The 26707-nt window shown below is 35.1% G+C and overlaps 1 protein-coding gene across 1 annotated transcript in view; it reads right to left on the bottom strand.

Moving 5' to 3' along the window:
- LOC123699513 (RNA-binding protein Pasilla) overlaps positions 1-26707 on the bottom strand; it is a 54841-nt gene extending 28134 nt beyond the window's left edge. The window contains exons 1-3 of the mRNA XM_045646477.1: positions 26333-26707; positions 25974-26036; positions 3295-3441 (exon numbers count right to left, since the gene is read on the bottom strand). Of these exons, the coding sequence (XP_045502433.1) occupies positions 3295-3441; positions 25974-26036; positions 26333-26450 (328 nt within the window). The 5' untranslated portion in view covers positions 26451-26707. The remainder of the gene's footprint in view (positions 1-3294; positions 3442-25973; positions 26037-26332) is intronic.

The raw sequence follows: 26707 nt of genomic DNA, 5'->3' as shown, positions 1-26707 counted from the left end.
TTTGGTGCTCAATAATTATCAGAAGATCCGTTCATGCTTACTTTTAAGATACAAGGTCAAGTTTACCATTTGATAGGATCCCTTTTGCCTGAAGGCCAAGCTAAGTTTGTTTAAATATATTTTGTATTCGACTACAACGAATCGTGGAATACAAGAAATCAATATTTCTCAAATTTAAAACTGAACTCATTTCACAATTTTAGAACAGGTTAATTCGTATGTATGCAGTTTTAAATCGACATTAGAAGCTTTTCCTCAAGATGGTGATATCGGCACTCAGGAACTCCCTGGACGTGTTATAACGCCCAGGCCACAGTATTACAATTTTTCCTACAGTAGGGCGACGAATGTATTTTCGCATAGCAACGGAGGGGAACTCGCGGGGGGTCAAGTGACGCGGGCCACGTACCACAAACATGCTTAGTTTGTGGTATCGAGCGCGAAAGATAGTCATCGTGTTTTTAGTAAAGTTACTATGTAAACTAACGTAATTTAATACTTAGGTACATATTCTATAATGGTGTGCTCAAACTGTTAATCTACATTTAATTTAGATTATTATTTGATACTAAGTAATGTAGAATTTAAACCACATTCATGTTTTCTTCAGATTTTAAGATTTTCTTATCAGAGTGTTCAATTTTAATGTAGTTAAATTTTATAAGAGACAATAATTAAGAAAATTTTAAAATAAAGTGTCACGTATTTTTTTTAAACGACGAATGACGAAAAACGACCTAATCGCGGACGAAGTCGCGGGCAACAGCTAGTTGGATATAAATTTAGAATAAACAGCACAAAGACAACTTCTACCTGGCCATCGCGCAAGCAAAGCCACGTGTTCAATCTAGTATTGAATAACTCAGTAACCTAGTAGGTACTTAGTAATAACTAAGTAATTCAATTCTCCTTCAACACTCGACACAGTGCAAAAACTCCACATGTAAATAACGTAGGCGAGTACACCCCGATATAGTACATGTTCAATGCCTTCTACACATTAATCCCAAGTACTTATTTTATATAACTTGACCTACACGCTGTAACGAACCACCCGAGTACTTACACGCGAATAATTATTTTTTCTCTTTATTAATTTTTCCCAAAGAAAATTGCAGCGATTTCGCGTTTATTACTTTAAAGTTACCGGTCCAACCCGCTCAGTGATTACTACGATATTTCTACATTGAATACATTATTTCTACTTTAACTTGTTTTGATAAGAGTCGTTTTATTCTTTCAGAATTTTATTTATAACTCTGACTCTCGATTATTTCACGATTACGAATATACAAATCAGGAAACTGCACTATTAGAAAACATCAAATAACGTTAATGTATTTTTAAGCACACACGCGAAATTTTGTGTCAGTGTTTCGGGTCATTTGTAACAGGATGGCGGTTCTACAGGGGTCTTAGTAGGTACGCAATGAAAAAAAGAAAAATGATGGTCAGAACGCTGATACCGGATACCTTAAGATACTGTAATATTTTATATTAGAGAATCTTAACATAAAAATATATTATAGTATCTTCACTGTGTGACGCGCTTTAATTTCTATATAAATGATTTTACAAATATAAATTTATATCACACCACTCCTTAAAAAAATAAACTAGTCACAAAGTCCGTTTCGATATGACCCCATTTTCCGTAACGACTTCTAATGATGCTAAACGAATGAAAATTATATACAAACACCATTCCCTTGACACCTTCACACCAATTACGAACCGTTCTCAAATTGGGTTGAATTATCAACTTACTAAAACGTTACCCATAGGTCTAGGTACCATCTACATAATTCAGAAAGGCGTAGGCGTAATCAGTCAAAATGTCTGCGTGGGATTAGTGTGGAAGAGGGCAGATATTTCAGAGCATGCATTGACCCAGATGCTACAGGATTGGAGCGATGCGGGCCAAAGCCGCCCTTTGTTATAAAGGCCTACTTAGCTCATAAAGAGGAGGCCTTGAGACCTAGCGCATAGCGGCTTTGTGAGGCCCACGAGTGGAAAACACTTTTAGCTAAATTCACAATATGCTGTATCGTTTTTCGTATCAGCGCTAATGACTACTCTTGCTGAGTGATATTACGAAGCCATAGAGGAGGTTTTTTTAATGGCCACGCTGTCAAACATTATTTTGCTCCAATTATCCATTAGATTACATCTGACCTAATTTCCATATTGACCTGTGTTGGGTAAAAAAGGCTATCAATAGAAATTTATTTTTATCGCGCTGTGGGTCAAATACGAGATCAATTCTTAGAAGTGCAATTATTCCAATCTCAGTATGACGCAAATCAAAATTGTTTGTTTGATAATATGAATACAAACTTATCGCTAAGTCTATTATTTTTTCATATTTATGATCAGTACCTACAAACTTAAAATACGTGAATGCTAAAGTCGATCCGTCTTACGAATTCTGTCCAAGTATCACGTTTAGATACCAATATAAGGGCGCGTTTATATGACATGGAATGTTACCGCGCGGCGAAAGTACGGTGACCGCGCGGCGGCCGCGCGCTCAGCCACGTCACTGCGAACCCGGACCATTTCCAGTTGAACGTAAAGTTGAAATTAATTTGAGTAACTAACTGCGCGGTGGCCGCGCGGCCTCCACGCGATCGAGCGCGCAGCCACCGCGCGCAGTTAGTTGCTCAAAATTAATTTCAACTTTACGTCCTTGTTAATAAAACATAAATTTGCTATAACTGAACAGCCACCGCGCGGTCGCCGCGCGGTGACCGCGCTCGTCGTCTAACTGCAGCCTAATAATGCCATAGCACGAAATGGAATGAAACTTATCTTCATAAATATCAAATTTAACATCGCAGCATTTTATTCGCCACTTCTCGCGGAGGATATTGGCGTTTGAATATTGCAATCTATCAGCCGCCATCTTCGATCGCAGCCGGTGTGTTTGCCAGATGAGCGTCTCCAGTTCCGAGTTGATCGGGAATCACGACGTACTTTATTACATTCATATCCCGCCATACGAAATAGATTGACAAAAGTTTTAAACGCTGAGAGTTGAACGCGATGAAATTGGGAAAAAGGAAAGTGTGGGTAGAGGTCATTATTGTGTGGAAAAAGTTTAAAGGGAAAGTATAATGAGCTTTTAGTAGACAAGTTTTGTAAAATACGCAACACTTCGTTTTAAACGTAGACTTATGGATTTAATCTCAGCCACTGACGAAAAGTTTATCTCCTCTACTATCAAAAAACAGGATACATGTATCTTTATGATTACAATTTTTTTTAATTCATTATAACAGCAACAACACTTACCTGGGTAAAAATCATGTGACTTGGACATCTTGACGCGCGCTCCAGTGTCCTTCTGCAGTTGGGCGATGGTCTCCCCACCTTTGCCGATGATAGCGCCGGCCACCATGGACGGTACCAGCACCTTGAAGTGGTACGTCGGCTCCACGGCTGGCAAAGAAACCACACTTAGATCGGGCCCTTCAATCTGGAAGTACTGTGTTGTCAAGCCAAGCACGATGCGATATTGAATTTTGATGCGATGCTATTATGCGGGAGCCCTTCGTGAAATATGTCGCAAAATTTCAACGATCCAGCCAATAAATGTTATTATTAGGACACAGTTAACTCTTTGTGTGATAGAAGAAGAATGCAGATACATTATTAGTTCAATCCAGCGTTTGAAGTTTATTCTGCTCCAGATTTATTAATGCAATTAATATTTTTGTTACAAATTTTGAACATGCTTCACGTGTGACCCCTTTTAAAATGAATAATGCCAATAGTAAAGTCGGTGAGCTTGAAGACACAGTAGTTCCGTGAAATGATAGAAAAGTAATGTTTATGATATTTAAAAATCTTTCAGTAGTGAAATAGAAGCGACTCATACAAATTGATTAAGAGATTAAACATTTTATGTAAGTGTAGCGCTGGTTATAAGTCTACACCACACCTACTAGTTGATGTAAGTCATAGTGCTCATGATTAACTACCTCAATTATAAATGTTAAATTGACAGCCTTGTAAATGATTTAAATTTACTCTCGTTCAAGAATTAGGCTAATGAAGATTGAGCTATTATTACACTTGCCTATTGACGCTATGAGACAGAACGATGAATATATTGAAACGTTTGATCTAATACCATGTACAATAGAAGTCAATATAAAAACAAAAGGCGAATACAAAATGATAAATCACAATATAGAATCTACTAGAGTACTTGACGTGAAACCACATAAAGCTAAGACAGTACAGACCAGACTACCACGAATCGACGATCTAGGTGTCGATGCATTTATACATATAACATGCATACTGTAAGTAGCTAATTCTACACACCAGCGGCTAGACGATATAAAGGATGATTTATGAAGTGAATCGAGAACAAAGCTGACAGAAGTAACACATGAACAATACACGACGCCGAACAATCAACACTTCGGAAATAACCAAGTTAAAAGCCTTCGTTGGAATGATTCCTATGATTATAAAAGTATTAAATTAAAGTGATCTTTATAAATATGAGATTAAGACAGATAATAGCTAGAACGCAATGGTTGATAATAATAATCAAATCTTAAGAGTAGGTATATCTCAGATTGTTACAAAACAAACAGGAATAATATCGATAAAACGAAACACGGAAAAGTTTATGCCAATATTTCCCGACACTCCTCCCGTTCCCGATAGGAAAAACAGAAGAAAGTGATTGGATTTGCAATTTGAATACAAACAAGTTCGTTCAAATATATGAGTGTTTACGCAATGCAGACGCGGCTGATAGCCCCGCGTGTTCATTTACGTGCCATGTTTTTCGAACGATATTCAATATTATTGAGTGAAACGAATCTTGGAAGGCTTCTAGTTCCATTTAGGAAAAATCCAGTATTCGGTACGGCAGAGACAGCTCAGAAGCTTAAGGTTTTAAAGATAAAAAGGAATAGCGCTTTGCACTTAACGGTGCAAGAAACTCTTTACAGCATCGAAATTAGTTTCTGTAGATGAGCAGTTAGCATCGAGAACGGTTCAATTAAAAGTTTGACTTCTTGAAATAAAGATAGTGCGAAACTTATTATAATTATATCTCATCTGCTGATTTTATTATGAACCCTGTAATTATACCGTCGTCATTATAGTTAGTAGGTAGTATAGCACAATCAATTTATTCAAGTGTTTTGACGAACCAAACAATACCCTCCATTATTGCACAAATCAGGAGCCTAAATCAATAATGCATTGTTAAAAAGTCGTCTATGCGCCACATACGTCAATAACCGGCGACATCTTTTCTCTCGAGTAATTAGAACGGTCCGCTATAGAAACAGAGCTATTGACCCAATAAGTAATTTAATGTAACAATGATCGCCCACGTTCCTCCGTCAAGTAGCGACTGGCGGCCCACTGCGGTGACCTCAATACAGCCGGAGCACCTGCTATCACGCAATACATGATAATTGGGGAGGAGTTTATCACCCTTTTATCGACTAAACAGAAGTTTTTACGAGTGGCGAAAAAGGCGGCTCCGTTCCACCCGGCCTTTTTTATTTGATACAATTTATGCTAGATAACGGCACGAACAGAGGTATTACCTAATGATAAGCTGTGATAATAACATAAAAATAGATAACCGATGATGTAACATACTTCAGCCTGTAGTCGATGAGGGACCGGGCATGGGGCATTTCATCATCAGTCTGTGCCATTTTATTTGACACTTTTATCAATTTTTATTCACATAGTCAGTTCAACTTATCGTTGTATATTTATAAGCCACATTTTTAAACAACCGTTAGGTGAGATATTTATCAATTGTATATCAAATAGATAAGGAATGCCACGACAATAACGAAGCAGCTGATTTCATTTAAAGCACCTTATCTGTATTCATTATGTTTCGAATACATTTCCAAAGAACAACTCATCATATAATATAGGACAATGAGAAATGAACAGCAAACCGCACGGGTCCCCACGACCTCGTTGTTAAGGGACTTCACCTATATGCGGCTGAGGTTACCTCTCGAGATAAATGTTCCGCTTTATGAACGAGACTCATACGTATAGGCATTGAAACTAAATTGTAGAAACGCTTTGTGATTATGAACTTTTGAAGTGAATTGTAACGTTTGAAGGTAAAGAAAAAAAGTCTCTTAGTTTCCACATTACTTCAAAAATCGTATATTCTAATGCAAAGAAATGCATTAAATGTGTTTGTAAAACACTTAAGACCGATCCCAAATTCAACAAAATGATCCTATCAAGTCTGACATTTCAATCTTAGAAAGTGATATTATAAATCAAGTCAGACGAATGCAAATTCTTAATAAGGTCCACCAATCCACTTGAGAAATTGAAAGTGGTCAATTATTGCACTGACTGCAATATACAATCCAATAACTACCAATAATACTGCACTTTCGATTCAATCAATGAATCCAATAATTATCTAGCGTATTTCATACCATCATGATAGTGAATAATACTACCCTTTCAAATCACCTACAATTAATATGAGCAAATGTCTTCCCGAAACTCCCACTAATTTCCAACCCTTTCACGTTACGCTAGAACTGAATGGGAACCCAAAATACAGCATTGTCATCTTTGCCAATTTGGCAAGGCTTAATGGAAGCGTTTAATCGATCACATTTAAATCTCAATAGCACAAGAATATGCCCTATTACAAGACATTTTAAACCCTTATTATTTATTAACTCAATATGACTTCTTCTAGAATTTGATAACATAGTTTTTCCATTTACAACCAGTTTGGCACGTAATCCAAACCTAGGATTTAGGCCAACAAATCTCTACCAACAGATTGACAAGAATCCCAGTTCAGTGCACCACCGGAGATGCACCACATCAATAGATCGTGTTGTAACACTGCTCTAGTCTCGTTGTGCAACTAACACTAATCACACGTGTTCGCACACGACTAATCAATACAGCTGCATAATGTATTCAAGTGCGACGGGATTTACAATGACCGATAAACGTTGATCGTTTACAGGATGTTGCCGAGCAAGTATCGTTTCCTTTTGTCTTTATACGATGTATTTTTATGTTCAACCATTATTGGTGGTTTATATTAATGCTTTCATTGTTTAGATTGGTTTCCTTGATTGAAGAAATGTTTTTGATCTGCGGTAATTTTGCATCATGCAGTTATATCTTTAGAAATTTCTAAAGAGTAGTCTAATTCGGAATGTTGACATCTTCCACGCGAGTTTCAGAAATAAGTATATAAGCATATATATATAAGCATATACCTAATAATCACATGCAGTAGTCAATAGTTGCTGTAGCTGTCGATAAGTTCCTCCCTATTTAAACTTATCATTCATTCTCTATTCAGACGCCACCGGGGACGGCTGTCTCGAAACAAACACAATGAACTCTAAGGCTCTATTATGTTTATATTCTATATCCCACATATAGGTTGCCCTGTTAAATAATATTTTGGCAAATCTCCCGATGTTCGTAGCTATTACGTGTGAGACGTCGAAATTTTTGTAATCTCAACGAATAAATATATTTTAAAACATAATAAATTTACGATTTATCTTCTCCTAATTCCTGTGTTAAAGTTATGTTGATTGTCGTCCATAAATAATCAGATTAACTGTACATTTGACAGAATATATTTTTGTAGTATTTAAAATTGGTTGGTACCACAATATTATAAAATTAAAAATTCAAATATTAAAAAAAAAACGATGAAATTAATGTATTCTTTTACATACACACAGAATTAAACAGAGTTTACATAATAAAGTTGCAATTCAATTATTATGAGAATAACAACACCCCATAATCCAATGAAAGTCAAACATTTATTACCCTGAAATCGGAAAAAGAAAGAATTCAGCCAACTCGAAGACACGAGAAGTGGTGTAAACTTAACTGTGCTACTTCCCAAGTTTTCCAACTGCAATTCTCTGCTATAAAACTTTATCAACAGCATATATATCACAAAATAAAACGTAGAAATTGGACAAAAGAAGGGCAAGAACTAATTTTAATTACTCATAAAGTTTCAGAGCCACGTCAAATTGCAGAGCCATAGAAAAGGTTTAAAACTATCCAATTAACGAAGCAGTTAAATTTATCGCGGAGAAAAACTCCTCCAGCTCCGAGATCAGATTAATTAATTGCGAGCTTAACTAATTGTTCTGATAACGATAAGATAAATTATTATGTGAGACTATTTGTTCTGCGGTTATTAATGTTACCTTGAAGATTAACTGTTACTAAGCCACTTAGTAACATGTTTACCCATCGACAAACGAAGAAGTTTAAGATTTCCATCGGAAATTATGTTTCGCGAATACGATCCTAAATGTTGTACTTAGTAGTTTTATATGATAACTATATTTCCACCCGCGGCTTCGCCCGCGTTTGCAAAGGAAAACCCGCATAGTTCCCGTTCCCGTGGGATTTCCAGGATAAAAACTATCCTATGTGTTAATCCAAGTTACCCTCTATATGTGTGCTAAATTTCATTGTTATCGGTTCAGTAGTTTTTACGTGAAAGAGTAACAAACATCCATACAAACTTCCGCATTTATAATATTAGTAGGATAGTAGGATCGTATAAGAAAATAATAATTGTAATATGAAGATTTTGTTTATCTCATCTGAATTTTCCTATCTTATCTGAATTAATTATTTGTATGAAAATTAACGAGGAAAAACATGTAGATAGTACAGACCTACTTATTATAAAAAAAGAGTTGAACAATGTATTTATTAACGTGAAAGCAAAAGCGCGTCCCTTTATACAACTCAATGGGGCAACATGAACGCTTTTTGCGTTCCAACAAAAACCATCAGATGATAAATGTCGCGAATCCATTCACAACAAACAATACACAAGAGAGCAAACACAGCGGTAATGAGACTAAAACAACGTGCAGAATGTTAGCGCAGCGACAAAGACGGGAACCCTTTGTGGTCTGAATACGGCTTCGAAACGAGCCCTCGAGCCGCCAACATTCTTTTTTCTGCCTTTATCATAACCGCTTTTGAAACTCACATTCAACTGATTCGGGAGCTTCTCGATACCGCTCTTATTTGTGGATCAATCTTTAATATTTGTTTAGAGGTCAACAACAAAGATGTTTCTCTTTGGTCTTGTGCTAGGCGAACTTTGTAAAAAACAAGTTATTGGCAAAATAAATTTCTTTGATCCCCGATCGGTTGTTCAGTGAAATTTTTATATAATGGGGCGAAGGTTTTTATTCGGGACTGTCGGAACGATATTTCACGCGTATTGATCCTCCGCTTTTCTTTCCGACCCGCCACACAATGTAACGTGAAAATGATGAAGACGAAAAGGAGCCTCGAATAACGAGCAATACCCAAAAATATAAACAGTTTTCAGCATCCAACAAGCAATTGTATAACAATAGCATTTAAAGCTGTTACCGCATACAAACTATATCCCCTTAAGAATACAGGACAATATCAATTTAGCATTGCTAAAACTTCCACAATCCTACATCTCAAGCAATTTATCAACGTCAAACAGTCCCCGTCCCAAGCGGGATACACTTGAAGAGATCCGGCAAACCACAAACATGGCGTGCTCCAGTAAAAGAGTATTTCTTAATACTTTATAAGCCACTAATGCTCCACATGTGCCATTGAGAATCTGGTGCACATTGCGACCGCCGCACTGCGCTCTCCCAAATCCCACAGCACTTCTATGCAACTTTGCAATTAAAAACTATTCATTCCGTGTATAGCTATACGTTTCAGCGTTGAAATAGGTCGCATATTGGATGCCTACACTTTTATGGCCGTGAATTTTAAAAGTGCAAAAAAAATAAATGGCGTATTATTACGCTCTTAGCTTGGTTTATAATCCTGAAATTATAAATATGAAAATGTGAACGTATGTATGAACCATTTTACCGACAAAATTTTTATCCATTTGTAAGATAATGTATCTCCAAAAGTTAAACCTATCTTGTAACATATCCATTTCCTAATTTTCCTAACGTAAAACATTCTCTAAAATCTTCCTCAAGAATCAAGATATATCCCCGCTGAGTTTGCATTTCCATTTTATTCTAAACGGTTTTCTGTCAATATTCATCAGACAATCCATCACTCTAACAAAGGGCACTAAAATACATCGCGCGATCGATCAACGCCCGCTAAGTTGCTTCGACAAAACGATTCTATCTAAGAACAAAACTTTGTCAACAACTGGAAATAAAATCTGCGGTCGCTGAGGAGGAATCCCCTGATAAATAGGGATAAAATATCTCCACAATAAATCACTGAATGCGACACGTGGTCCCTTTCTTTATCTTTCTGCGAATATAAATTTGCTCTTTTTACAGAATCTCATAAACTCTATAATTTTCTACTTTCCTTTAAGACCTAGAATATCTCAGCAAATTTTTGGTGGCCTTATTAAACTGAGTGTTTTAACGAAAACATGATTAATTTACTGTATTTGTCTGAAGTTTTAAACACGTTTTAAAATATAAATAAAACGCGTGTAAAATGAAAACACAAGTGGAGCATAAAATATTTATGATTGACGTCGAGCCTTGTAATAGCATCGATCCATAAAATAAGCTATTCAATTCATATAAAAAATGCCATTTCCAGAATTCCTTTCATTCAATTATATATTTCTATATTTCGATTTTACCAGGATTTTCCTTTGTTTTAAAGCAATTCGAATTGTGTGTTTGCTCTGTAGTTCGTGCAGAGTCAAGACAATACTGGTCTATTAACAATGCGAATTTCATAAAGCAATAACGTCACAAACAGTATGGACCCATTCGTTGTACAAATTGCATTTGTCCAATAATAATTGGCAACCAGTTCATTTTGCGATATATCTGTCGAAATGTCAGCGGGATCAAAACGCACGAATCAACAAAATAATGTATTATTTATAGAACCTATCGTATTTCGCTGGATTTATTATCTAACGTTGAAATACAGCTTCTTGTTCAATGAGTTTTCTCATAATATATGAATTCGGAAACTAGCTGGAAATTTAAGAAGATTTGTCTATTACTTTCGTGACTGTGAAATTTTATTACACTTGAGCTTTAGTTGTTAAGAACAAATTATTTATTTGAACAGAACATTTCTACCGCATTATGCTTTAAAACAATAGGTATGACAAGCTGAAAGTTGGATATTAATCGCTAGCTGCTATCTTAGCGCTGGCCTGCCAGGTACGGTTGTCGCATTGCAGCGATCCCCGCTGGCAAATTTCGGCCAAATACATCACGTCCTTGCCAAGAAACTAATGATAAGACTCGCTCGCGCAAAAATATTGATAATATTGGGGCGCGTGCCAGAACTTACACGTGCTACTTATTTGTTTACGCCCTGGCTTTGTAGAAACCATATTTTTAATCCGTACGTACTATGAACGCAAACTGTGCGGTGACGTCAGTACTTCGAGTTTGGCCGCCGTAATCGCTACAACTTCTCTAAATTTTTGCCAAACCGCTATCGAATTAAAATGTAGGTCAGCTTTGAGTTGAAAATATAATGGTACTCGACTATCGACTCGAATATTTTAAAGCCATTATGTCAATGATATAATGGGGCGCTTAACATATTTCAAGAAAAATGTTACCATTATGAGGAGTACACAGGTTGTAAGAGTTTTTGAGGATGTGGATATTGACATGAATGGCTTATGCAAACCTAACCTAGGCAAGGATTTAAAATAGCCATATAAATCCTACATGCACGTAATGACTCATCGCTGACTAACAGCTTCTTAAGAATACATACAAGACGCACTAGTCGAAGGTGAAATAAATCAATAGAGGCACAATCGTTTACTCGTTAAGTGCTGCGGTGTGACACAGTAGATGACTTTACTGCTGTTGCGGTCTACCCCAATGTACTTTGAACTGTGGTACGTGCAAGTATGCTCGTCCGTGGGAATAATATTTCAACTTTTAGTCAATATGCTTCTGAAATTCCGAACAAGTGTCGAACATCCATCTTGTTCTAATTTGTTCTCATACGTTATCTATAAGTGACGTAGTTGCTAGATCCTGAATGTGATCACTACTACGACTATTATCAAATGGAAATATATCTAAATATCAATAAGTGTACCAATTCCAGGATAGTAGAACATATTTGTAAAAGACAACATTCATAAATAAACCATGGCATAAGCTTTACTTAGTTTGGAAATGTGTGACGTCACAGGAATACTTCAGTTATTTATATGACAGAAATTTCCAAGATACTAGGAACGTCTTATTAAACAAAGGGTAGAAATAACAAGTCTGAAATTAACAAGATCCCTGCCTTAAATTTGGACACGGGTTAATTAAGCAGAAACTGTGTTATTGTACTCCCCAAAATTTGAGGCTAAATAATTCATTGATGCTCCTAAATCAAGATTCTTCAGACATTATAACGTTAATTAACCGCTTCTTGTTTATTTTATTTTCTTAGGAAATACATTTTATAGAAGTTATGAAATGAATCAATATTGTAATGGAATAATAAGTTATACTTGATCGTCAACACGATTTGCCTGTCTGACTAACACGATCATTTTTTTATGGAATTGTTTTAACGGCCAATATAAATTATTCTATTTTGCACAGTTTGCTCTCTTTCTTTCCCAGTAAGTCTAACTTCCAAGTAAATTAATAGAACAGTGTTCATCAATTTAGTTGTTAAAATAACCAAAGCCAAGAGATGAAAGAAAAATAACCATTATGGCTACCAAAATATTTGGGTAACACGAAAAGGTTTGTAAAAACGCGGTGTCCGCACTAAACGAAATTGTTCTTATCGGTCCGATCGGCGGAATATTGGAGAGAGGAACCTCAAATAACATTAGGTGAATAGCAATCAATATTTATTAGGGGCTTGACCTTATCACATAAGCCACCGTTCACATAGAGAATATAGATTCTAAAATCGGATAAAGTGAATATCCTACCATGCATAATATTTGACTTGAAAGTGAACCCAAAACCTTTCCAAATTATTTCTCTACTGAAATCAATTTTTATATATTATGGAGTCTTTCAACTGGAAATGAATATTCATAAAAATAATATGAAATAAATCGCGTTTAAAACCATATCAATATCGTGTTAAATTTCTATCTGTAGGTGTCACGTACAGCATATATGAGCCTAATTGCGTGACCGTCAAGTTATGTTTGTGTAAAAAACTTAAGGCACTGGAAAATCCGATGAAAGATTAAAGCATGTCATGCTCGATTCAATGATATCAATTAAAATTGTACCAACTACACAATTGAATATACCTTACATTCATATAAATTAAAATATTTAAACTATATTTTATGTAATACAGTTCGTGTAGTTGTGCTGTTTAATCAATTTACCATGTATAAACTGAAATCGCCCGCAGCGACCGTCTGTTTATTTACTAGCTCCTAAACAACTCATCGAATTGGAAATGATGTACTTAGAAAGTATATTATGATGTATTAGGTCCTAGATTGTCTGTAATTTATACATGGGTTAATAAAAAAACCTCCTCTTTTGTGGGTAAATGTCCCAAAATTATATCCTCCGGCCCTGCACATGCAAAGCCGAGCTGAGTAACTAGTTACTATTCTAACCTTTTCAATATGAAAATCTAGATTATCCCGCTATAAAATTTTCCATGAGCCAGGTGCGTGCCTCCATAGAGGACAACAGAATGGGACGTGGACATTAATATTTATCGCGCAAACCCTGAACATTTTTCCACGAAAAATTTTCCACTATACAGCACCTATACCTACGTGCATTATCATCGCAACAACAGATTTTCCGAACCTCAACTTCAGGTATTTACATGAATTGTTGTGTCTATTCGAACATAGAAAACAAAAGAACAATTTTTGCTTTGTGCTTCCACCATCCACAGTCAATATTGTTTCTGGAACATTCTAGATAATTTATTAAGTCAAAAACTTTAACTGGAACGAACTATGTACATATATCTACTTGTGTGAATACACGAATGTACGAATACACATTTATTATCGGTAATGTATAAATAACAAATCAGCCATTGTTACTCCAGCACGCGATTCGGTGCACTTTTTGTTTAGCTCCACGCGTGTAGGTACGTTACGAATAAAATTTAATTGGGCGATAAACAAGCGGACATCGTTACAATTACCCATTTTTACGGGCATACGAGCGCACTGAATTAACTGATAACATGCGGCTCGAATTAGTTATCTTACTGAGGTCACAGTGTTGCGATATTCCTTTGATAAAGTTTGTAATAAAATGTTTTATATTAGCACGTGAAGATATTTTTCTATTTCCTGCCAAGTTTGATAAATTGGAGCGGGATGAACGTGCTTAAAAATAACGTTGGGAATGACTCTAAATAACATTGACTATACATTGCAGAACACTATTAAAAAGCTAAAACTGCAACTGCAATTCAGTTAAAACTTTAGATAGCGTACACAATGATTCGAGACGGCACAAAATTTAGAGCATCCAAATCTTTTATGACCGTTTTTCTGGTACATTGTAGCAAACATAGTGCATTTATTTGTTCAGTTTTACGGTCACATCATTCAGAACGAAGTTATCAAGGTAATGGTTGAGGCAGGCGAGTTAATCGGACCGCATTGCAGCATTGTGAGAATTGCTGGCAACTTGACGGTGCTTCTGTGGCATTAGCCGACGTATCTGGGTACTATGAAGCTAGGCTGATAGCCCAGACGTATTTTAATTCAATAGTTGATACGCTTAGTGTAACTAAACTTAATACGGAATGACAATAAACGGTTATTTACACCAAGATAATTCTTAAATGGAACAGCGATCTTTTCTTATGCAGCTTTTTTCTTAACAACTAAGAAATCTGAAGACAAACTTCAGTGGAACTCGTAGGCTATGAAGAGGTGGAACGTGTAGAGAGATATGTACAATATCTTTATACAATAAACGATGATAAAGATAGAATGGATTCGTCCAAAGCCTGATTTATGGTATAAGCATCAAGAGATAAGCCATATCAGTATATTTCAAAATAATTATCTGTAACTAGTCTCGACGATAATTACGTATTACTTATTGAATCAGAGAAACTTCCAGGATCCTTGCTTGTCAAAACCAGACTTGTAACCACGTGCCTCACTACACATATGCCCCAAATATATAGTTGCTCGATCCATCAAGTTTACCCTAAACTCTGTAACGTGGAAACTAAATGGCACTTAACGCATTTTGCATCCCCTGCACGTCGCCGTAATTCATTCTATTGTGCCGTAACTGGGTTCCGAACCCGGCCTAACTTCGTCGCAATCCTAAACTCTATTTGATGTTCAACGTTGACTTTGTGAACTATTTAATCTAGTTATTTTCTTCTTCAGTATATATTTCTTATTTGTACTACACGTAGTCGCATTTTCTTAATTATCTATTTAATTGCTAATGATTAAACCGAAGAAAAATGATAACCATTATACTTATGAATATTTATAAATGGCGAACAATTTTATTGCTAGGTAAGATATTATAAAACTATGCATTTTAATACAATTCTTCATTGAAATGGATCTATTAAAGTAGAAAATTGTGACCACTTCTTCCGTATAACATGATAAAATATATCTGCTCTTTATCTCCACTTCCAAGGGGCTATCTAAATCCAGTTTTGCGGGCGGAGAATTAATCTAAAATAATAACAGCCTACTCGAGTAATTTCAACAAAAGCAATAAACAATCCCCTTAAACAGTTGCGTTTAGCAAACGCCAGATACCAATCCATACCATTTCACAATCACTGCAGAATACGCGTGGCGAATACGAAAAAACTTCCAATACCAATTTAGACGGAAAAAGTTCAACAAAAGGCAATAACCCGCGTCATTTAGGTTCATTGTTAGGTGATACCATCGCGCATAAATCACACGATCATGACACCTTTTGCTAACTTCCACGCCGCTCTAACTTTTCCAATTCACAAAGTGATTTTTCATGTTAAGTAAATGTGAGTTATGAAAAAGTATAAAGACTAGATATTACTTAAAGTAATAAGGTAAGTAAAAAGAGGAAAATAATGAGAAGTCTTGCAAAAATAAGGACACAATTTTTTTGTTCCATTTCATTTAGATAGAAAATAGAAATCTTATACACGTGCCAAATGCATAAAAACTTTTGAATGCAAACGAAATAGCCTCAGTCGAATACAAATATAATATGATTGCAAGAAACAATGTGAACACTCTTTTGGCAACTTGCAGAACCCTAAGACGAGCTCGAGCTATAAAAATCAAATCATTTTCTATATAATTTTTTCTGTCTTTCATTCTATTTTCTAAACTTAAATCTAAAAAACTATGACCCCTTGCCATCTTCAATCTTATTTAAACTGTCACAGAACAGGAGCATTACGCACGACATTAATAAACCAATATCAGTACGTACTCCAAGACACGAGCAGGAAAAGCCTTGAATACTTGTGTATCAATAAAGAGCGCTCAATGAGCAAACAATATTATCGATAAGGCTCGTAATCAGTAACAATTGCGGCTGGAATTGCATCAAGTGGTCGCCCACTGTGCCCGTAATAGAGACGACGTCGTTGAACATCAGAAAATTTCCTTTAAAGCCAATGATGTATAACTGGTGGTAATAGATACAGAGCTCCAACAAAATGTTGCAGTACTAATGGATGAAAAAATTAGGGTGGATAGAGGGCGTTTTTAAGTCGTTCACGTAAAAAGATTTGAAGGAATTTGAGGCACAACTAAATAATGGAAACTGATATTATACAAGATACGTTACAAATCCCGTTGTTTAGGTATGCTATTTATAACAATAGTTTAGGGAACATGTTAATAGAAATATTGTTATGTTACCTATGTTTAGATTTTTACGAATTGAGGTTTGATTTTTCGTCCATTGTGTTAAAATTACGTTGGACGTTAAAAAAATAGTTATAATAATAGTTTCTTAAAGAATATGGTAAATGATTCTTTATATTTTAATACAATCATTTAATAAACTTAATCATAACACTAAGCCCAATCAATTATTTCCACGCACTTAATTTTAACTTTAATCATGTATGCCACATTATTTTCTTAGCATTTTTAATTAGGCATGGAACACACCTACATTATACAATTATACATGTCCTACAAAACGACAGCATGACGAAAAAAAGAAAAAACGTCATAACGTGTTATCTATAAGAATTAATTCAAGCTGTACAAACAGGCATGATAAAAGAGGTGTATATTTAGCGCCTCCGAGCATTCAGGAGTGTCCTAAGTCAACAGCTGCCGGCCTCCGAGTGGTTCGCTAACATCGATGTTCTGTAGTAGTTCTCTGTAACATTTGCTTACATTTGCTTTGCCATCTTGTTAACTTGGATGGTTATGTAAATTGTCTGTTTTGGAGTTTAGTGTTCGTACTTAATATATACCCACACTTGAAGATATTACAGAATCTATTATAATATTTTGTGTATGCAATGTGGTTACCGTAATAAGCTATTTAGACTGTTTTGGTTTGTTGTTTGTTTGTAATTGTACGTCTACAAAATTTTTCAAATATAAGCTGCATAGTGCCCGTTACCATGGGATTTCCGGGATAAAACCTATCCTATGTGTTAATCCAAGTTACCTTCTATATGTGTGCTTAATTTCTTTGTAATCGGTTAAGTAGTATTTGCGAAAGAGTAACAAACACACACATACACATCCTCACAAACTTAATATTAGTAGGACAACAAAAGTTGTATGTAGTTAATGTGTTTTTTAAACCACAGATAACATTGAAATCCTTCTATTTCCTACAAAGTGTCACAAACCGCATAAACAACTAGCATAACATACATTATCCATGTTTTTACTTTCAATAACGAATAGGCAATGTGACGGATGTGCTCGTGTGTGTATGTATGAATATGTTTGTATGTGTGTATGTCAGTTCATCAATATTCGGATCGCAACGGCTCACTTTCGTTTTTGCGTTATTGTTGCGTCACCGTGTAAGTTGTAACAGTCCAGTGCTAAGCGGGTTACGTGTATTAGTGGGTTATATTTAGTAGCTTAGTGCATCATCACCATATTAAAAGGTCTAAACAAAAATTCTTAAAAAATATATTTTGTAGGCATAGACACGTTTTCGTTTTGTTCTTTGTCGCTGTTAACATCATTATCATCAAAATTATTGGTGTGAGCAAATTCCTGGTGAAACAAAAAGAAAAAAAATGATTGGCCTATTTTGTGGACAAATACATTCTTGTGGGCTGTAAGGCTGCCTCAATTGAGTGCTGATAGATGTAGTCATATAATCTGGTTCAATGAAGTGTTTTACGACGTTATTTTTTGACGTGTGTATTAGTTTTAGCAAATGAATAAAGGCAGGCAAATGAAAAAATTTTACTCAAGAGTATCAAAGGGGAACTCTTGGTTGTGTTGTTGTTGTTGATAAGGAAATCAAGACTTTTCTGCGGTACTTAGTTATAGGTCTTCTGAACAACGTGAAATTCGAGAAAGTACCCTTGTGTAGCTTCCATGTTTCAAGCTTGACCTAATTTTGACGCGTGAGATGGAAATTTTCTGTTATTCTTATCTACTTGTAAGGGTATCGAAAGCGTTGTTGTTAGGTGTGATTGTCTATAATATAATAATAACATAAAAATATAGAGAAATTGTCTAACAATATTAATTATGGCTGAATTAATGATGACTAATGATGAGGAGGTTATCAATTCGGCCGGTATATTTTTTTTTAATGTGGGTAGTATACAATATGTAGCACTCAATAGATGCGTCATTTGCTCCGTTGTTATTATGATTTTCACTACTTTCCATTCGTTTTCTCGCGTACAAAGAAGTCCATTAGTCTGTTCTAGCTTAAAAACTATCTTGATTGCAACATCTAAGTTTTTTATTTCAAAAATAACACGCTCATTTCATGTATTGGATCGAACAATCAGTAGATTTTTACTACAATTCAATATTAATTAATGAATTGTAAATTGTAGCTTCGAGGGTGTAATTTAGATTTAATAACCGAATGTTACAATAATTCTATATTAAGTATTATGTTTGTAATTGTAACTGTGTGTTCTCCAAATAAATCAATAAATAATTAAATCCTACTAATATTATAAATGCGAAAGTTTGTATGGATGTATGGATGTTTGTTACTCTTTCACGTAAAAACTACTGAACCGATTACAATGTACTCGGTGAACAAATTTAGCACACATATAGAGGGTAACTTGGATTGACACATAGGATAGTTTTTACTTTTTATCCCGGAAATCCCACGGGAACGGGAACTATGCGGGTTTTCCTTTGCAAACGCGGGCGAAGCCGCGGGCGGAAATCTAGTAAATAAATAAACGCGGGCGAAGCCGCGGGCGGAAAGCCAGTACACAATATTTTCAACAGTGGCGAGAGACCGATACCAAGACCACAGCTATATTATTCAGGTCCCACGTTTATATTATAAAGAATAAAGACGATAGATATTATTTCACAAAAAATTACAAAATAAAATGAACGTTAAAACAATAGCAAATTTCTAGGTACCAGTAATAGTTTCATATTTCGCTCTATAAGATTGAAATAATAATTTGGAAAAAATACATTTTGCTCGGAGCGTATTTAAATTAACAAAAGCTTTGTATTATAAGACAAAAGAATGATCCGAGTCGAATACTTTTAATATATTTTTGATGTTACACGCGTCCGCCTACTCACTTTTCCTTACTATGCAGATAGACCCATTGTTCTTAAAATAACCCATTGAGCATTTGAGCCCCAAGCGGCCCAATCGGTCCCAGACACAATAGATTTTCTATTGTGTCGTTCCGGGGTTCTAAGTTAGTCTAAGTTAATAATATGGCGAAAAATCAAAAGATTGCCGCAAATTCGATAACGCTAGATAGGATTTAATATTCCATAATATGCTTACCTAACTATAAACTATGCGTATGTTAGATTTCATCCTAATTCAATTAGGCAATATGCTTGATTAATTATCGAGTATCAAACCAATCTAAGCTATAGTATTAAATGGAAAGTGAATCATCCGGTCTATAAATATGATACCTTAGGTAGATACGAACGAAGACAAATACTTGTACATAACGTTAACAGCCTCTTTTTCAAAGTCGGGCTAATAGTTACCGAGCATTACACAAAAAGAAAATAAAGGCTCCATCAGAGACACAATTATATCAAGACAGAGGCATCCCCGATAACAACGAGGCGGTAATTAAAGCCAAGTCAAGATTTCCCGTCACAAAAGAGGGCCCGACCGTGACAGTGGCTTTGAAGACAGACAGACGATCTTTACTGGGCTAATTATAAAAATTAGCTGTTCGCCCCGGAACTGCTCGTGATTTTTGTTTGCTTTTTTTAACAGTTATTAATTGTTATCCTTATACAGGCGGATATAAATCTAAATACCTAAGTCCTAAACAGTAGATAATATATCCCGCGCAGTTCCATCACGAACGAACCGACGCGACGGGCAAATTTATAGAGCTTTTCGCGAAAAGGAGTGACAAACATACATCCAAACATTCTCACAAATTTATAACATTAATAAGAAGTAGGATACATGTAGGTGGCAGGCATTTAATTGTATGAAGCACATCTCGCCTGGCAATTGTGTAAAGCACTCTCGGAGGCGACGGAGTGTTCTGAAGGAGGCATCCTTGGGGAAATGTCGTCTGGAGAATCGAGGATGAAAACAGTTTTAGTGTGGTCGGATTTTAATTTGGCAATAGATACAACTTTAATTTATCGTTACTATGTCCACATGAATCTGTAGTAGATGGATAACGCATATTAATTATAAAATGCATATTTTAAATTTTTGTTTGTCTCATAATATGCAGATACCGTGCATCATATAAAAATTAAGAAGAATTATTTAAATCTTCATTGAGGTATTATTTTTACACAATTTGCATTGAAAGATACTGCAAATGCGTAACGTAGTTTTGTATATAAAGTTACTTCCCAACTCCGACAATCTATTTCTAAAAAAGCTTATGTTAGTATTTCCTTATTAAGGTGCAAGAAAAAGCGAATTGCACACTAACCTTAGCCTTACCAATGTAATATTATGCCTTACTATGACAATAGACATAGAGTCACGCCGGGTGCGCGTGCGCTTTCTTACCGCACTTACTATGCACATAGATTAACACCTAACACGTACATACATCGATTAATGTCCTTTATTGAATCGATTAAATTTATTGAATATGCTATTTATGTGTACAATATCGTCTTCTAATAAGAAAATTAAAATTATTTTTTAGCGTCCCTTATAGGGGTGTGGGTTGCCATTTACTGTAGAAAAGGAGTCTTTGTTAACTGTAACAAAGAGACTCCTTTTCTACAGTCGAGAATCGAAGAAATTGTATGAAATAAATAAATATTTAATAATAGAATAAAAAAATTGTTTCTTACGGATTGCTATGTACTAGGTATGTAGGTATCTACTACTTTCCGAGTCTGTCATTTACTTTCTTTACAATCTATACAATAATAAAAAGCTGAAGAGTTTGTTTGTTTATTTGAACGCGCTAACCTCGGGAATACTGGTCCGATTTGAAAAATTATTTCGGTGTTAGAAAGCCCATTTATCGATGAGGGCTATAGGCTATATACCTACATATATCATTACGCTAAGACCAACAAGAGCGGTACCAGGCAGGTGAAACCGTGAAGCGCAGCTAGTATAACAGCATAAATTGTCAATCAGACGATTGAAAAAGTCTAGTTAAAAATAATAACTATTCAAATATGCAGTTATCTATTAAATGTGTTAGGAAGCGTAGTGTGGCACGCGCACGCAATCACAATTTTCCCCACCGCCGAGCGCGAAGGCGAAAATGTTTTTTAATAGTCCGTTGCACTGATAATAACCGTTTGTGTTATGATAATTTGTTATTGTTTTTCTATGCCTTTTTACTTTCACTACTGTTGAAAATATCTTGTAATTAAAGACAAAATTAGATGTGTTACACCATATACTATAGCACAAGTTCCTACAGTTTGTTTATTACTTACATACCTTTTTACTTACCTTTTTATTACTTACAATTAAATATGAATCCATTCATGAGTACTACTTTTTTTTTTCATCGCGATATGTACAAAAGAACGAAGTCTCAACAAACATTCGGTTTCAAGATTAAAAAGGTTCAGGAAGGAAAACTCATGATAAAAAATATGAAGAAAATTCACGAGACAACCAGTGCATATGCCATACACTAATAAAATAAGGATTTTTACTATGTAGAAATTATATAGAAAACGTATAATAAAAGCCTGTCAGAAATATCGAACCCAAAACGCTCGCTTCCCTTGTTTGCGAGCAAAAACCACGTATGCACATCATAATTAATCCCCTTTGTGATATTAAAAACTAAGCGCTTAATAACATTAAGCTATCAACGTACTTGAAAATATGGGGCATATATTAACTTAGGTATTATGCACGCTAACTTAAACGACCTTATGGTTACTAAGTAGTAGTTAAGTAAGTACTAAGCAAATACGTGTCGATTTCCAGTTTAGATACATCACGTTACAAACATTAAATTGTAGTAATATTACTTAATGTGATTCAAACCTAGGTAATTGTTTTGAAATTTAATTATTTCTAGCTCTAATGTAATATTCACGTTAAGATTTTTATCAATATCTCATTAAGAACCTCATTAAAGAGCAAGAAGTCTTATTTATAATATTAAATTAAAATATTATAATCCTTCGGTAGGTAAGTTTTTGTAAAACTTCTCATATAGGTACATAGGTAATGGTAATAACTTCGTTTTAGTCAGGGTTACATGCAAATTTATTGTGCGATGCGACTAATATTTTATTGCCACTACAAACCGTAACATTTAAATGCAATATTCAAAAATAACATTTTTTAAAGCTTTTATAACCAAATTAAATAATTATAAATAAGACAATACAATAAATAACAAGCTAAATAGCCAAACGTAAATTCCTTTAAATCACGCAAAACGTTATCGCGACCATCTTGGCGTTAACAAATGTCCAACCCTTATTTCCCACCCTTCAAGTGTTCGTCATTCCGTCAAATACTATGTTTATGTGCTTACCCGAGGATTTTTCTCTATTATAAAATTCATACAAGTATGTCCAGCAGTTTACTAGAGTAAAATAAATATCAAACAGATAAACAGAGCAATTTTTAATCAAGTTTTCATATGATTTTTTTTTAATAAAGTGACGAAAGCGAGAAATAGTTCGACGCGATTGAAAACAAATTAAACAGTTTTTAATTTCAAATAGAAAAAAAACTTTTACAATGTCAATTACACCCTTCGTGCTGTTACCTAATTTTAGTTCTTGTAATTAGTTATTACGTTCCAGTCGATGTAATGATTACGTTCAAATTACTTAATTACGAATTTGTTGGCGTTTACAACGCATAAAATGTACGATAAAGTACTTAGAAATTGTTACATTTCACATTTAAAAAAATATTGTTTGTAAGCTTAACTATAAATGAAGCACAAGTAATGATTTTGAGTAACTAATATTTATATAATACTACTAGCTGTGCCGCGCGGTTTCACCCGCATTGTTCCGTTCCTGTTGGTCTTAACGTGATGATATATAGCCTATAATCTTCCTCGATAAATGGGCTATCTAACACCGAAGGAATGTTTCAAATCGGACCAGTAATCCCTGAGATTAGCGCGTTCAAACAAACAAACTCTTCAGCTTTATAATATTAGTATAGATTAATAATTCTTTCACGACATGCAAGTTACGTTGTTCCAAAATGACACAGTGCTGTAGCCTGTATTTTCTTAAGATACACTGTACATATTCTTTTATCCCGGGTCAACCCGGGCAATGTTGAGAGGCTAGTACCTACCTACCTAGTTACATAAACGTATGACCTAATTTAGTATCAGGGTGTTTTAACTTTTAGCCTTTTAGGGCGATGTTTAACAGTAACTCAAATTATTACAACTAGAGGACGAATAAAATTGTCGTTAAAGAAAATATTTAGTTTATTCGGAAATTCCTACACAATTAAACAATTTATAACACGGAAACCGCGCTACTCGCATAAAAAGTAGCATCATCTATACGCTCGCTTTTTAGTTTTTATGCATTAAAAAGACCTTGATATCTAGATGCTCAGTTTTTCTGCATTTTGCGCAAAACTCGCAATCAGCGAAGAGGTCGCGTCCCAATTCCCGACAGCCCCAGTGGTGTGGATCGAGGGGCGTATAATTCTTATTGTTTACACTACACTGCGATTAAAAATGAACAATGCAGAAAGCACTTCGGTTCTATATTGTTGCAACGTATTACGCCTGAAAATTTAGTACCTACGTGTTTTGTTAAGGCTTTCAAATTTAATATTTATTTCGAGTGCTCGCCGTTTACGCGGATGGCGGGTGTTGTTTTTCTTTCAAAACATCTGTTTGTCGATTGTTCACTTGTTAACTTTGTTAAGGAGTCCTATCGCGTTACATAATATTTTGGTACGTTTCTCGTAAGAGATTAAATTATAAAATACTGTAAACATACGTAAACAAATAACTTTACGATATACATCGACACTATGGACACCATAGATATCATACCTGAAAGCCAAGTATTTTTAACACTAAAAAAAATAGAAAAAAGGCATGTATCATCAAATACCATTCAAGACAAGACAGTCGAACCTTGTAGACAATTTGTAAAATTCGAAACATAAGCATCGAAGTTGCAACACAAAAATCAACGAAGCAACCTTGGAATTATTCATACACAACTTTATAGCACTGGTAATTAAGTACAATATATGCTTAGACGCCGACCTTGAGAGCATATTTCTCATAAGATGCTACTTAGAAAATAAGTACAAAACGTATACATTACAACCTAAAGAAACATACAAATCCAAATTTGATTATACACCTTTATGGGCGATTTCATTTCTGAGAACTCAACAAATTCCAATACATATAAACAGTAACAGCTTTATTTGTTCTCAAATAATAATTCTATCAACCCAAATAAATGAATCTTAACCTAACATAATCTAATAATTTTGTAAATGATGAATGGATGTGCCAATCTATAACCTAAATACGGTGAAATATTAAATAATAGTCGATGGTTTGTAGCAAATAATGTTAATCGTCCAGTTAGTTGAAAAAAGCAAATAAAGCGAAAAGATGGAAAATAAAAAATATCTCAAGAAGAGTTTGGCAGTGTTGGAGTACTGTACATTGTGATGATCACACCAACGATGGAACGACAAAGCCATGAGAGGTGGTGTGGCTACGTACAGGCTCACGACATCGAGGCAATGTGAGATGGGAGTGACGGCAAACTCTGCCAACTCGGCAGGCGGTACGCTCAGTCTGCTCTAGCTCACCGCTTACGCACAACATTATGTCAGTACAAGTCAACAATATTACTTTTTATATATTGATTATCTACATACAGATTCCCTGCTATGCAGCACTACTTTATAATTGTAGGTACCTACCATTGGAATCTTACCAAACTATTTCATATGGAGTTTTAAACTGGATTTGCAAACCTGTTTCTTACTTAATATTCACTTTTCATTGTTCATGACTGAATTATGAATGAGTTTATGAATTCAGTTTTTGATTAAATTTCTATTTATGGATGACATTAACAAAATGTCGTAAATTGAAAAAAACAAGAAGTAATTAAACAAATGGATGGTTTATAAATTAAAGATAATGAACATTAGTTGAATTTGCTATCTCTTTTATTAATTAACTTTTAAATTGGTTTTCTGCTGATAAGTTGACTGAACATGTCGGCATAGAGCGTCTAGCTACGTAATGAGACGAGGATGGTCAGGTTTAGTATCACCGTCGGTTCGGGTGGTGGTGAGTGGTGAGCAGCGTGAGCGTGAGCGTGGCATGCGCGCCACCAACCACAAAGCCAATGTGAACAAAATACTCTGACGACTCACCGAAATGAGACGTAATATTGCCATGGCCGTTGGCCAGTGGCAATGCCGTCACCAAGTCTTGAACTAAAAAACAACGACTCTCTTTTAACATTGTATTCAATAAAAGTACAACTAAGGCGAACACCGCACATAAAACAATCCGCGCTTATCTTTACGTATTAATTCCTAAACTTTACAACACATTATCGAGTTTACATTTAAAAACTTTAAGTCACAATAACTGTTATCATTAAATAGGTCAAACTGATAAGAGCGTAATATTCTGATAAGAATCTTGTAGGTATATTTAACAGCAGGGTCACGACACTGTCAATGTTAACACGCCTAAAAATACTTATTGTGACAAAATGTAGACTCACCTGAACTGAAGTGTGACCTTTTGATATCGCCATTCTCAGAATCGCCGTCCAGAGGTCGTTTTCTAGAGTCCGAAATCTCTGGACTGGGACAAGTATCCATACCCGTGTCAGCGGCCATGTTGAATTTCAGGGCAAAACTATTAACTTCTCTAGCATAATTCCCATTACGTAATTCCTTCAGAATGCGTTAACGGTTGCGGCACTGTACATAATTATTATATCATCGAATACACATAACACTTAAACAAATAAAACAAAGGGAATTGAAGCAGTAAATAGTCTAATTACTAAATTATAAGAGGAGAAGTGACACTATAGATATTACGTCTAAATGTAATGTGAACGTTTCACGTTTGTCGATACTGCGCTGCGGTG

This window comes from Colias croceus, chromosome 18 (genome assembly GCF_905220415.1).
Source record: "Colias croceus chromosome 18, ilColCroc2.1".
Classification (NCBI taxonomy): Eukaryota; Metazoa; Arthropoda; class Insecta; order Lepidoptera; family Pieridae; genus Colias; species Colias croceus.
Note: the sequence above shows the minus strand (reverse complement) of the source record. Positions and strands in the feature narration are given on the sequence as shown.